Source organism: Perognathus longimembris, chromosome 1, assembly GCF_023159225.1.
Source record: "Perognathus longimembris pacificus isolate PPM17 chromosome 1, ASM2315922v1, whole genome shotgun sequence".
Classification (NCBI taxonomy): domain Eukaryota; kingdom Metazoa; phylum Chordata; class Mammalia; order Rodentia; family Heteromyidae; genus Perognathus; species Perognathus longimembris.
Window position 1 is genome coordinate 55,363,216 of NC_063161.1, and position 11,931 is coordinate 55,375,146.

The 11,931-nt window shown below is 46.7% G+C and overlaps 1 protein-coding gene across 1 annotated transcript; it reads right to left on the minus strand.

Moving 5' to 3' along the window:
• Positions 1 to 3,365: 3,365 nt before the first annotated feature.
• Positions 3,366 to 5,007, minus strand: LOC125348737 (olfactory receptor 8S1). Its single transcript, XM_048342248.1, has 2 exons — positions 4,235 to 5,007; positions 3,366 to 3,528 (listed from the first exon to the last, which is right to left on the minus strand). Exons 1-2 carry the CDS (start codon positions 5,005 to 5,007, stop codon positions 3,366 to 3,368), a joined length of 936 nt encoding a protein of 311 aa, XP_048198205.1.
• Positions 5,008 to 11,931: the final 6,924 nt, after the last annotated feature.

Genomic DNA, 11,931 nt, shown 5'->3' on the forward strand with positions numbered 1-11,931 from the left:
CACTGTTTAACATGGTATCCATTGAATTATGAATTGTCTTGAGAAAATAGATAGGTTGGCTTCTTTATCTAGTCATGTGGAACTAGATTCATCTTTATAACATACAGAGTAATTGGTAGCAGATTCTCTGTTTCTTTTCCTCCTCTTCCTTCGTCTAAGTAAAAGTTATATATAACTAATATATACAAGTTGATGTTTTGATATATGTGTACTATGAAATGATTACCACAATCACATTAATTTACATACCCATTGCCACATCGGTTGATGGTGTTTGGTATGAACCACCTGACATGATAAAACAGAATGATGAAATGGTGGTGGTGCTGAGGATTGAACCCAGGGACTCATACATGCCAAGCAAATGCTCTTCCACTAAGCAATACCCCATACACTAACACAAGCAGTCTTAACCAATATAGACCCACTGGTATTTAGGTGAAGAAGAAAAGGAAACTACTGCTTTCTTCTTGAGAACTTTCTTGGGAACTAAATGTATTGGCTTTGCTCTCTCTAACTCCTTCTTTTTCCTCTAGGCCTGGAATGAGATCCTGAAGCAGGCAAGAACCTGAAGTGGTCCCTGTACGCTCAGGTGTGAGGTGGGGAGGTTCAGGAGCATGACTGTCAGTGTATGGAGCATTTACTGAGCTCTGGTGAAGTCTTCTTCAACGATAGGGAGCTTCTGGCTTGTCTTGATGTCTCCTACCTGCTTCTGTCTTCTTGTGTTATGGGAATTCGATCACAAGATGCAGATATGTTTTGACACAAACACACATTTTGAGGGGTCCAATTGAGCATCTTTATTAGAAATCTGGCTACTGCAGGTCTCAAAGACCTACATCCCAGAAAGTAGCTTGCACAAAGCTTTTAAAGGCAAAAACCCAACCAAAGCAGACCATCTAGGGGAATACTCAGGGGCGAGCACATCAAACCATCTGGGGAACTAATCAAGAGCACGCGTTCTCTGTAGGAAAGCTTTACTGGGGGTAAATAATATGACACATCTGCACATTCAAAGAATGGTCTGTCTCAACTGTAGGGTTTTCAGAGCTGGGTGAAAAGCCCCCACCACCCAGGAAGGCACCAGGATGGGTGGTTACCTAGGCATGTTATTTAGGTCCAGTATTCCTATTTCATTCTGACACCTATCTTGTTGTGAAGGTAGGACTTTGAGTGCAAACTACTAAATGTTCATTTACATGCATGGCCTTACTCTCCCTTATATCTGTTCCCTCATTTCCTATTTACCTAACACAGACAACTGGCAGCAGGATGTATAGGCATGGGGGGCATAGAAGCTATTAGACAGAAGTCTGCTTCTGTTCTCTCTCAGAAAACCTTCATTTTGTTTTATTATTTATTTATTTGTGTGCGGGTCCTGGAGCTTGAACTCAGGGCCTAGGTACTGTCCTTGAGCATGACTAGCACTTGAGCTATAGCTCTACTTCTTGGGTTAATTGGAGATAAGAGCTTCACAGATTTTCCTGCCTGAGTTGGCTTTACAGTGTGATCCTTAGATCTCAGTCTCCTGAGTACTTAGTATTTTATTTTATTTTTCTTTATTTTTGTCAATCATGGGACTTGAGCATGCAGTCTGGGCATTGTCTTTGAGCAATTTGTTCAAGGCCAGTGCTCTATACTTTGAGCCACAGTGCCACTTCTGATTATCTGGTGGTTAATTGGAGACAACAGTCTCACACACTTTTCTGCCTGGGCTGGCTTTGAACCACAATCCTCAGATCTAGCCTCCTGAGTAGCTAGGATTACAGGTGTGAGTCACCAGTACCTGGCTGGAAATTAATACTTTAAAAGGGGGATAATCAGCTAGGTGCCAGTTGCTCACACCGGTAATCCTAATTACTCAGGAGGCTGTGATCTGAAGATCATGGTTTGAAGGTAGCCCAGGAAGCAAAGTCCATGAGGCTTTTTTTTTTTGACAGTCCTGGGGCTTGAACTCAGGGCTTGGGCACTGTCCCTGGCCTTCTTTGCAAGGCTAGCACTCTACCACTGGAGAGCGTAGAGAATAAAATTGTGACCATTATGCCCCTAACAGCTATTTTGCTTCTGTACCTTTGCTTGCTAACCCCATGGGGAAGTGAAAAATACCAGCAGTCTTCCTACAGCTACTCTGTAACCACACTCCCCCCCCACCCCTCTGTGAACTCTGTACTACCCAAATCTGGGCACTAAAAGATAATGGCCATCTGGCCTGGGACGTGATTAATTGTCTGCGCCTGAAGCCCACTCAAGGTTGGACATAACTAAGTGTCAGCTCTCAGACCCCGGTCCGGACCTGGGCACAGGAGATAGGAACTGCCTGGCTCCAGGAATATGGCTACGTGACCACTCCTGGAGGTCCACCCCCAGGGTTAAGGCCATCTGACCCATGCTTCAGTGGGAAGACCCAGGCCAATCCTGAGGCGACCGGTAAACTAGGGCAAATGTCAACCAATCGTGTACTTGTAATCATGTACTTGTAACTCATCTTCCCTGTACTTGTCTATAAAAGTTGTGCTGGAATTGTGCTGGGGCCTCTCAGCGTCACTGACAATGAGTGCAGGGGGGCGGTGGGACCGGGTTTGAACTCGCAATAAAACGACCCTTGCGGTTTGGCTTTGACTGTGGACTCTGATGGTTGTCTTTGGGGGCCTTAAAATCTGGGCATTACACCACTTGAGCCACAGTGCCACTTCTGTTTTTTTTTGTGTATTCGGTACTGAGGAATCGAACCAAGGGCTTCATGCCTGCGAGGCAAGCACTCTTCGGCTAAGCCACATTCCCAGCCCTCTGTGAGATGCTTGTCTCCAATCAAGCAACAGAAAACCAGAAGTGGAGCTATGGCTCAAACTGGGAGAATGCTAGCCTTGAGTGAAAAAGTTCAGAGACAGCACCCAAACCCTGAGATAAAACCCCATGGCCTTCCCCACCCCAAAATAGGGGACACTGAATTCTCCCATTTCCTAGAATCATACAAGAGAAAGGCTCTTCAGACGAGCCCACTACTTATCCTTCATTCATTTCTTAAGATGTCCACATATATATTGAAGATTTACTTTAGGTGCTTTTTTTGGAGAGGGTGGTGGTGGGGAATCCTGTCCTATGGCTTGAACTGAGGGCCTGGGCGCTGTCCCTGAGCATTTCCACCGCCCCCCCCCCAGGCAAGATTCCAACTCAGTACCTGATGCTTTGCTCCTTAGCTGGTGCTCTACCACTTGAGCCATGCCTATAACACCTGTTATGGAGGTTTCCCTATTTCCCTTGAATCCCTTTAGGAAACCAGGTCTCTGTTTCAGAATTCTGTGATGGCTGGATGGTGACATTTCTCTTCTCTCTATAACTCTTCCTGGGGAGGCAGGGTGTCTGGGTTAGAAGGTCAGCCTCGACCTCTTGACCAGCATCCTCTGCAGAGCTGCCTTTACTTCTTTGTTCTTCAGGCTATAGATGAGGGGGTTCAGCATTGGGGTCACCACACTGTACTGTACAGATAGCACTTCCTCCAGGACTGAGCCAGATGCTGGAGTCATGTACCTTGTAGGGAATTACAAAGAGTAGCAAATGGAGCTAGAGCAATGGCTACAAAGCTATTGTCAGCAATGGTTTATCCCATCCCTGCAAATCCTGCAAAGGGTCAGTGGGAAATCTGTCATTTCTGCTTTCAGATGCTTGCAAACATGTTAAGTCTCACACAGAAAGTTATAGAACTGGCCTGAGGCAAAAAAGAAATCTTGGAGCACATTAGAACAAAACACAAACTAGTTTCATGCTCTTAGATAGCACCAGATACTCTTCAATGCCTCTTGCTGAGGCTATGATGACAAACAAAATGAGTTTATGCTTTTAGTCCTCAGCTTATACAGAAGTACACACACACTGTTCTCATTTTGTAATGATTGTTTCTTGAAAAATTTTGTGCTTAGATTCCAAAAGCTGCTACTGTTTTCAAGATTCATGACTCTGGAAGCTACTGTTAAGATTCATAGCATAAGCTGGGTGCTAGTGACTCATACCTGTAATCCTGGTTACTCAGGAAGCTGAGATGTGAGGATCAAGGCCCAAAGCCAGCTAGGGTAGGAAAATCCATGACCCTTATCTCCAATGAACCAGCTGGAAGTGGAGCTATGGCTCAAATGGTATAATGCTAACCTTGAGTGAAAAAGCTCAGGGACAGTGCCAAGGCCCTGAGTCTAAGCCCTAGTATCAGCACATGCAAAAACAGAAGTATAGAATGGCCTACCTGGACATTCCTGAGCCATAAAAGATGGTGATCACAAGGAAGTGAGAAGAGCAGGTATAGAAGATTTTGCTCCGACCTGTGGCAGAGTTGACCCTCAGGGCTGTGACGATGATATGGCTGTAGGAACCCAGCAAGAGAACTAACGTGCCAAGTCCCAGGACCACCATGGTGATCATGAGGGAGACAATACTAGTGTAGGGATCAGAACAGGCCAACACAAGGACTGGGGGAATCTCACAGGCAAAATGGTGGATGAGGTTGTGGCCACAGAAGTGCTGCTGAGCTAGGAAGAGGGTATTAGTGACTGCAGTAATGATTCCCACAGCCCAGGATGCACTGATCAGACCAGTACATACCTTCCTGTTCATAGCTGCCATATATACAAGAGGGTGGCATACAGCTTGATACCGGTCATAGGCCATGACAGAAAGGAGGCAAGCTTCAGTGGCCCCAGAGAACATGACCAGAGAAATCTGGGTGAAACATCTGACAAAAGACGTTGTCTTCCATTGAGAAAGAAGGTTCTCTAGCAATTTAGGCACAATGATGGAGGAATAGACAGCATCCAGGAAGGAGAGGTGTCTCAGGAAGAAATACATGGGCGTGTGGAGGTGAGAATCAACAGTGATCACCAGCATCATCAGCAAGTTCCCTATGAGGGTCAAGAGGTAAATAACCAAGAATAGCACAAAGAGTAATACCTGGGTCCTAGGGTTGTTGGAGAACCCTAGGAGAATAAACTCGTTGATAGTGGTCTCATTCCTAACTTCCATGGGCAATCAAGATTCCTTTCAGAGGAGGAGAACTAAAAGCAATGTGCACAAGGGCTCCCTCTCTCAGGTGTTAGTCATAAATCTTCGTGCTGGGCACCAGTGTCTCACACCTGCAATCGTAGCTACTCAGGAGGCTGAGATCTGAGGATGGAGGTTTGACATCAGCCTTGTCAGGAAAGTCTGTGAGGTTCTTATCTCCAGTTAACAATGGAAGTGGAGCTATGGCTCAAGTGGTAGAGTGCTAGCCTTGAGCTGAAGAAGCTGAAGGACAGTGCTTAAGCCCTGAGTTCAAACTGCAAAGCTTTGAGGCTCCCCCAGGCAGGACAGATTATATGGCAGAGGTAGCACTGCGACGTCAGAATTTAGCAGCACTTGGTAGCTCTGGGCTGGAACCTAGTGGCCAAAGTGGAGAAGATGGGGGAAGAACAGGTGATAGAGATCAGACCTAGAAAGGAAAGAGATGAGAACAAGATTACTCTGAGTGCAAAAGGAAAAGAAAGACGCTCAGAGCAGATTCCAGGACACTAGGAAGTATTCTTTGCTGATTACAAAGGATGATGGGCTCAAGCCACAGAAGGGATGACTGACATATTGCGTTAGCCACAACATTTGGCTGACCATCTATTTGACAGACTATGATGAATATTTGAATGATTGACAGAGATATTTTGATACTTGATGATGGTGCAAGTCTTTCTTCTTTCTTCTATCCCTGTAAGCTTGTATGCCACTTGAGGTTTTCATAAAAAAAAAAAAAGCAATTAAAACAAAACACAGCAAAAGAACAATCTAGGAAGGCGGGTGCCAGTGGCTTTTTGCCTGCAATTGTAGCTATTTAGTAGGCTGCGAATTAGAAGATTGTGGTTGGAAGCCTGCCTGGGCAGAAATGTCTGAGGTTCTGTCTCCAATTAGCTAACACTATGCAGGACTGGAGATGATCAGGTTGTAGTGTGCTGGCTGCGAGCAAGCAAGCCAAGCAAGAGCACTAATCCCCTGGTTCAAGCCCTGGTAGGGGTCTGTGCATATGTTTATGTCTATATCCCCCTGCCCCAAAAAGTACAAAAGCAATCTGGGGACAACTGGATTGTTTTCAAAATCTATGATCGAAGCTCTAAAGAAGGGGAAAATGATCTTCTTTGAGTATCTAGCTGCTAAGTAGACACTCCTCCGCTATGTGTGAAGCCAAGTTGATTGACCCAGGTACATAGAAAGCAGGACAGAGAAGCCCCCAACGTGTAGGTGAGGGCTATGCACATTGGTTCTGTGAATCTATGATCACCCCTGATTTCTCTATAATCTCAGGACTTGAGAATTCATGAAGATGAAGCTCAAACTTGGACCAACTTGGATGCATCACCCTCATGTGAAATTCTTCTCTGTGAGGTGAGAAGAGACAAAGGCACACCTGTATATTGGGCAGTTATAGAGGTTAGTGGCTGAAGGTGGCTGCCTTCCTTCCCCTTGAAGGGACAATTCTGATTTGTTTTCTGTTGTGTTTGTGAGTGCTACCCTCAGAGCTTACCAGAGCTGTTACTTTTAAGGACAGGATGACTTTAAATGAGAAGATTCTGAGAGGCCGCTGGAGGGCTCACAGGTACTGGGAATAAACCACCTTCCTGTCGGGAAATATTATTGGTATCAGCCTAGAAGCACAAGCCTGAAACCAACTGGAACCACCCAGATTTGCAGAACAAGCCACGTGCTAACTCCCATCGCTGACCAAACCACTTTTTGCCCCTGCCTTATAAACCCTGTCTAAGCCAGGCCCAGGCATGACCTCTCTGATCCTGACCAGAGGGGGTCCGCCCCGGAGCGCACCCCAATAAACTCTCTTTCAATCACCTCTACTTCTTTCTGAGTGCTCTCTTCTTGCCTAGAACCTTTCAGATTCACCTTTACCTGGATTCCACACACCAACAACCAATGCCTGCAGGATCCAGGTATGACATCTTTCCAACAAGAACAAAGGCAGGCCCACAGCTGTAGGGTTTTGTGGTCTTCCCTTGACATTTTCCCTTCCTTTAGAGGTCCTATGGAGAGGAGCTTTGCAGGCAGGAAATATCCCCATAGTCTTTCTGTCCAAAGGGAAGATCTTTTGTTTGACTCTGTTTTACAAATAACAATGGCCAGAGGGACTTGATTTCAGCTTCAGACCTGGGAGGCAGAGGAAAGTCCTTGGGGAGACCCTTAAGCAGGAGGCTGCTCTGGTTCTGCTCTGCTCCTGGGTCAACTCCTCCTCCCCAGTATTATTCTTATTTCACAAGGGTGCAAAACACAAGAGGGCTTGGGGTGACCAATCATCTATTTTTTTTTCACTGTGTGTATTATTTAAAAAAATATCTCAGGCTGAGTGCTGGTGGCTCACGCCTGTAATCCTAGCTACACAGGAGGCTGAGATCTGAGGATTGTGGCTCAAAGGCATCTTGGGAAGGAAAGTCCTGGAGTTGGAGCTGTGTCTGAAGTAGTAGAGGGCTAGCCTTGAGCTCAGAAGCCCAGGGACAGTGCATATGCCCTGAGCTCAACCCCACGACTAACACACACACACAAATCTCAGAAATAGTAATTTTTTTGTAGTTACTATTATCACAGCTTAACAACAGTAACCTCAATTTAAACACTATTCATACTGAACAATCTGGCAGCTCAATAAACCCAAATATAAAGTGTGGAAGCCAACATTATTCAGCTTTGCTTAAAGGAAGGTTGAGTTGCTCCATGGTTAACAAGTCACTCAAGTCATAGTATTCAATTTCTTTTCTTTTCTTTTTTTTTTTTTGGCCAGTCGTGGGCCTTGGCCTCAGGGCCTGAGCATTGTCCCTGGTTTCTTTTTGCCCAAGGATAGCACTCTACCTCTTGAGCCACAGCACCACTTCTGGCCATTTTCAATATATGTGGTGCTGGGGAATTGAACCCAGGGCTTCATGTATGTGAGGCAAGCATTCTTGCCACTAGGCCATATTCCCAGCCCATAGTATTCAATTTCTTTGATAACTGGATTATGGGTTGGTCAAATGTCAGACTTCATAGGACATAGTAACTTCTCAGAATAACATGAATTTCCAAGTCACATATTTCTTCAGTAACATTATGAAGAGAATTCAATATTTCTTGCATGATAACATACCATAAAAGTAAGGTTTATTTCTCTTCTGTCAGCTCTTCAATTTTTTTGTGGGTATGCTGGTCCTCCATTTTGAACTCAGGGCCTGGGTGTTGCCCTTGAGCTATGTGCTCAAGGCTAGTGCTCTACCATTTGAGCCCCAGTTCCTCTTCTGGCTTTTTGGTGGTTACTTGGTGATAAGAATCTCAAGAACTTTCCTGCATGGGCTGGCCTTGAATCACAATCGTCAGAACTCAGCCTCCTGAGTAGCTTACAGGCATGAACCAGTGGTGCTTGGTTTCACTAGGTTTTATCATTATTAATATAAAATATTTGAGATAACCTATAAAGAGAAAGGACTGATTTTTAGAATGCAGGTTGTATAGGTACCTCTATTGTATCCTGTCTTGTAGGTTTTCAGATCAAAGCCATTTGCTTCTTCAGCATCCAAAAAGGCGTCCTGGTCATAATAAAAAACAGTGAGCATCGTTGTGATTGTGAACTTTGTCGCTGAGTTGAGGTTTGGGCCTGTGGGCCTGTTCAAGGCAAAAGCTGTACACAGAAAGCTACATAGAGACTGCCACATGTCAGCTGGCTGCTGGTGGCTCATGCCTGTAGTCCTAGCTACTCAGTCTGAGATCTGAGGATCGCAGTTCAAAGCCAGCCTGGGCAGGAAAGTACCTGAGACTATTATGCCCAATAAACTACTCAGAAAAAGTCAGCAGTGATGCTGTGGCTCAAGTGATAGAGTGCTAGCCTTAAGCCCAAAGAGGCTCAGGGATAGCACCCAGGCTCCAAGTTCAAGTACCAGGACTATAAAACAAAAGCAAAAAAGAAAAAAAAAAGAAACTGCCCCAGGTCCAGGAAAATCTAGTTTCCCCCTGCAGTTCCATAGAACAGAACACAACAGGGGCTGATTACTCACTGGCTCGGGTTGGGTGCCTGGAAAACTTTTTTATTTTTAAAAATATTTTTTAAGAGAGGGAGAGAAGATGGCGCCGTCACAATAGGGAGGCACCCCAACTCGCTCCAACCAAATAGTGAGCTGGGAACTCCAACACCCAACGCCTCATCAAGAGACCAGCAAACCCAACAACCAAAACAAACAGAAACACAGGAAACAAAAATGAACAAAGAAAGAAAAGCCTATAACCTTCATGGACCCGGAAAATCTTCAGGGTACCCTCCCCACCCCAGCCCGAACAGGGCCAGCCTGGGAAAGCAGCCCAGCGCTGGTTTATGGGACCACAGACCGTCAGCGACCACAGAAGCAACAGCGGAAAAGTCCTACCACGAATGCAGAGACCAGACAGCAGGAGCTCCACGGGCCCCAGACTGCACGCAGACTGACCGAAACAGATGGCAGCCTGGGACTGGTGGCGCGGGACCTAATGGCTGGGACCAGACAACAACAACAGGGGAACCCGGCACTGCCCCCCGATGGGGAGAGCTGGGACCGCCACTGCCAAATGATTGATCGCCACACCCCAGCCTGGAAAAGCCCACAGCAGCGCAGGACACACACACAATCCAGGACCAGTAAGTTCCCCATTGCCCTCATCGCCCCCACCCCAAATGGGAGATCAGCTCTTGCAGAGACCCAAAACCTGATGTAGCGCTCATCACAAGGGGACAAGGAAGCTAGAGCTCCCTCCCTCCCCCTTCCTGCCTTGAGGGAACAAAAGAGCCCCATATCTGGTGGCTCTAGGACCCTGCAGCTCCTGGGAGGACACAGGAGCTAGCAGAGGCGGAGCAGCGCCCAACAAAGTGGCCAGGAGACACCTTAGGCCAGTATCCCCCAAAGCTCCAGCTGGGGAGCCTGAATCTATCCACACCAGACCCCCCCCCAGCAGGGACCCGGGGACTGGTAGGCATTTGAACACCACCTGAGGCGCCCTGGTCCGCGCAGACTTTTTGAACAACAGTCACAGGCTTGCCGGTGTGCAATACCAGCCCAGCAGGGTCACCTGGGCCCGAGCACACGCCCCCCCTCACAGTGGAAGTGCAGAGAGCCTGTGGGCACCAACCCACGCCCAGACACTTGATCCTGCTGGGGACCATGCATACTGCCCCCACAGTAGATTTGCAAGAAGGCACAAGCACTCTCCAACAATCTGGGGCAGCGCACCCTCAAAAGAAACACAAAAGTGCACACGTACGTACTCCTCAGAGGGCCAGCGTGGGTCAGCATGCTAGCCCTCCAGCAGGAGGATCTCGCGCCCCCCCCCCTGCAGGAGCGCACAAGTGGGCAAGCTGCCCCTCAGCAGCAACACCCGCTCTAATAGGCACAGTCTGCACAGGTGGGCAGGGCCCCCCAGCGGCAACGCCCACTCTGACAGGTGCACTCTGCACAGGTGGGTGGGCCACCCCTCAACAGCAACACCTGCTCTGACAGGAACATTCTGCACAGGTGGGCGAGCCGCCCCTCAGCAGCAATACTCAATCTGAGAGGTGAGCTCTCTTGACCCACAGCAACTAGAGGGGAAAGAATCAAAGAAGAGAAAAGTCTCTACGCCATGCTGAATCAGCAACCCGTGAACCCTCAACAGGGGGTTGACCCACAAGAGTCAGCACAACACAGTGGCAGAGCACAGTCCTGCAGAGAAAGACACAGAACCTACCCACCCCTAACTGCGGTGAGGGTAACTGCCTTGGCAACAACCGAGATGGTCATGCTCACCCATAGGGCAATAAGGTTCAACAGCCAAACTCAAACCTGGAGGCAGGATACAAACAAGTCCCCACTGAGGACCAGCAGGAACCAGCACAAAGCCAAGCCAAGGCCGCCACCTACAGGCCTCTGAAAGTGCAAAAACTTCAGATGTGTAAATCACAAAGAAATATTACAAATTTCATGAAAGGTCAAGCCAACTCGCCAGCTCCAAAAAGTAGAACAATGGAGGAGGAGGAGATGGAGAATAAAAAAAACAACTGAGGCTAAGATAGCAGAAATGATCGAAAGCCTCAGGAACGAATTCAGAAAACAATTCCAGGAGTTTAGAATGGAAGTCTCGAAGGACCTTCAGGAAGTCAAGAACGAAATGGAAGCAAAAACAGATACAGTCTACTCCTCCATTAAAGAAGACCTTAACATCCTGAGAAACAAAATACATGAAAAAATAGATTCAAAACACAACTCATTAAAAGAAGAAATTACCACAATGAGAGCTGATCTGGTAACCACACACAGCTCACTTACCTCACTTGAAGCCACATCACAAAGAATTGATTATCTTGAATCTCGAGTCTCTCTTTTGGACGGTGATTCAGCTGATAAGGACCAGAAGATTACCGCACTCCAAGAAACTGTCAAACTCCAGGGCAGACTAGTCCAGGAGATAGTGGACAGGGAGAAGAGATATAATCTGTGTATAATCGGAATAGATGAAGGAGCAGAGTACCAGAGCAGAGTTATACAGCACATATTCAATAGAGTTATTGCAGAGAACTTCCCCAATCTCACAAGGGATAATCTCACCCAAATAACAGAAGCATATAGGTCACCTGGCAGACCAGACCCTAGAAAATCCTTGCCTAGACACATAATTATCAAGGCCTCAGATCTCAAGAATAAAGAACAAATTTTGAATGCAGTCAAAATGAAGAAAGAACTATATTACAATGGAAAAAAGATAAGAATCATGGCAGACCTCTCCACACAAACTTACAATGCATGAAGAGCCTGGAAGAACACAATCCAAGTCCTCCAGGCCAACAACTGCCAACCCAGAATTAGATACCCAGCAAAATTAGAATTCACCTTTGAGGGAAAAACCAGATCTTTCCATAGCAAAGAGGAACTAAAGGATTACGTGAATAAAAAA

Coding starts and splice junctions, on each gene's coding strand:
- LOC125348737 (XM_048342248.1), bottom strand. CDS start 5,007: ATGGAAGTTAGGAATGAGACCACTATCAACGAGTTTATTCTCCTAGGG. Junction 3,529..4,234: donor TATGGCTCAGGAATGTCCAG/GTAGGCCATTCT, acceptor ATTCCCTACAAG/GTACATGACTCCAGCATCTG.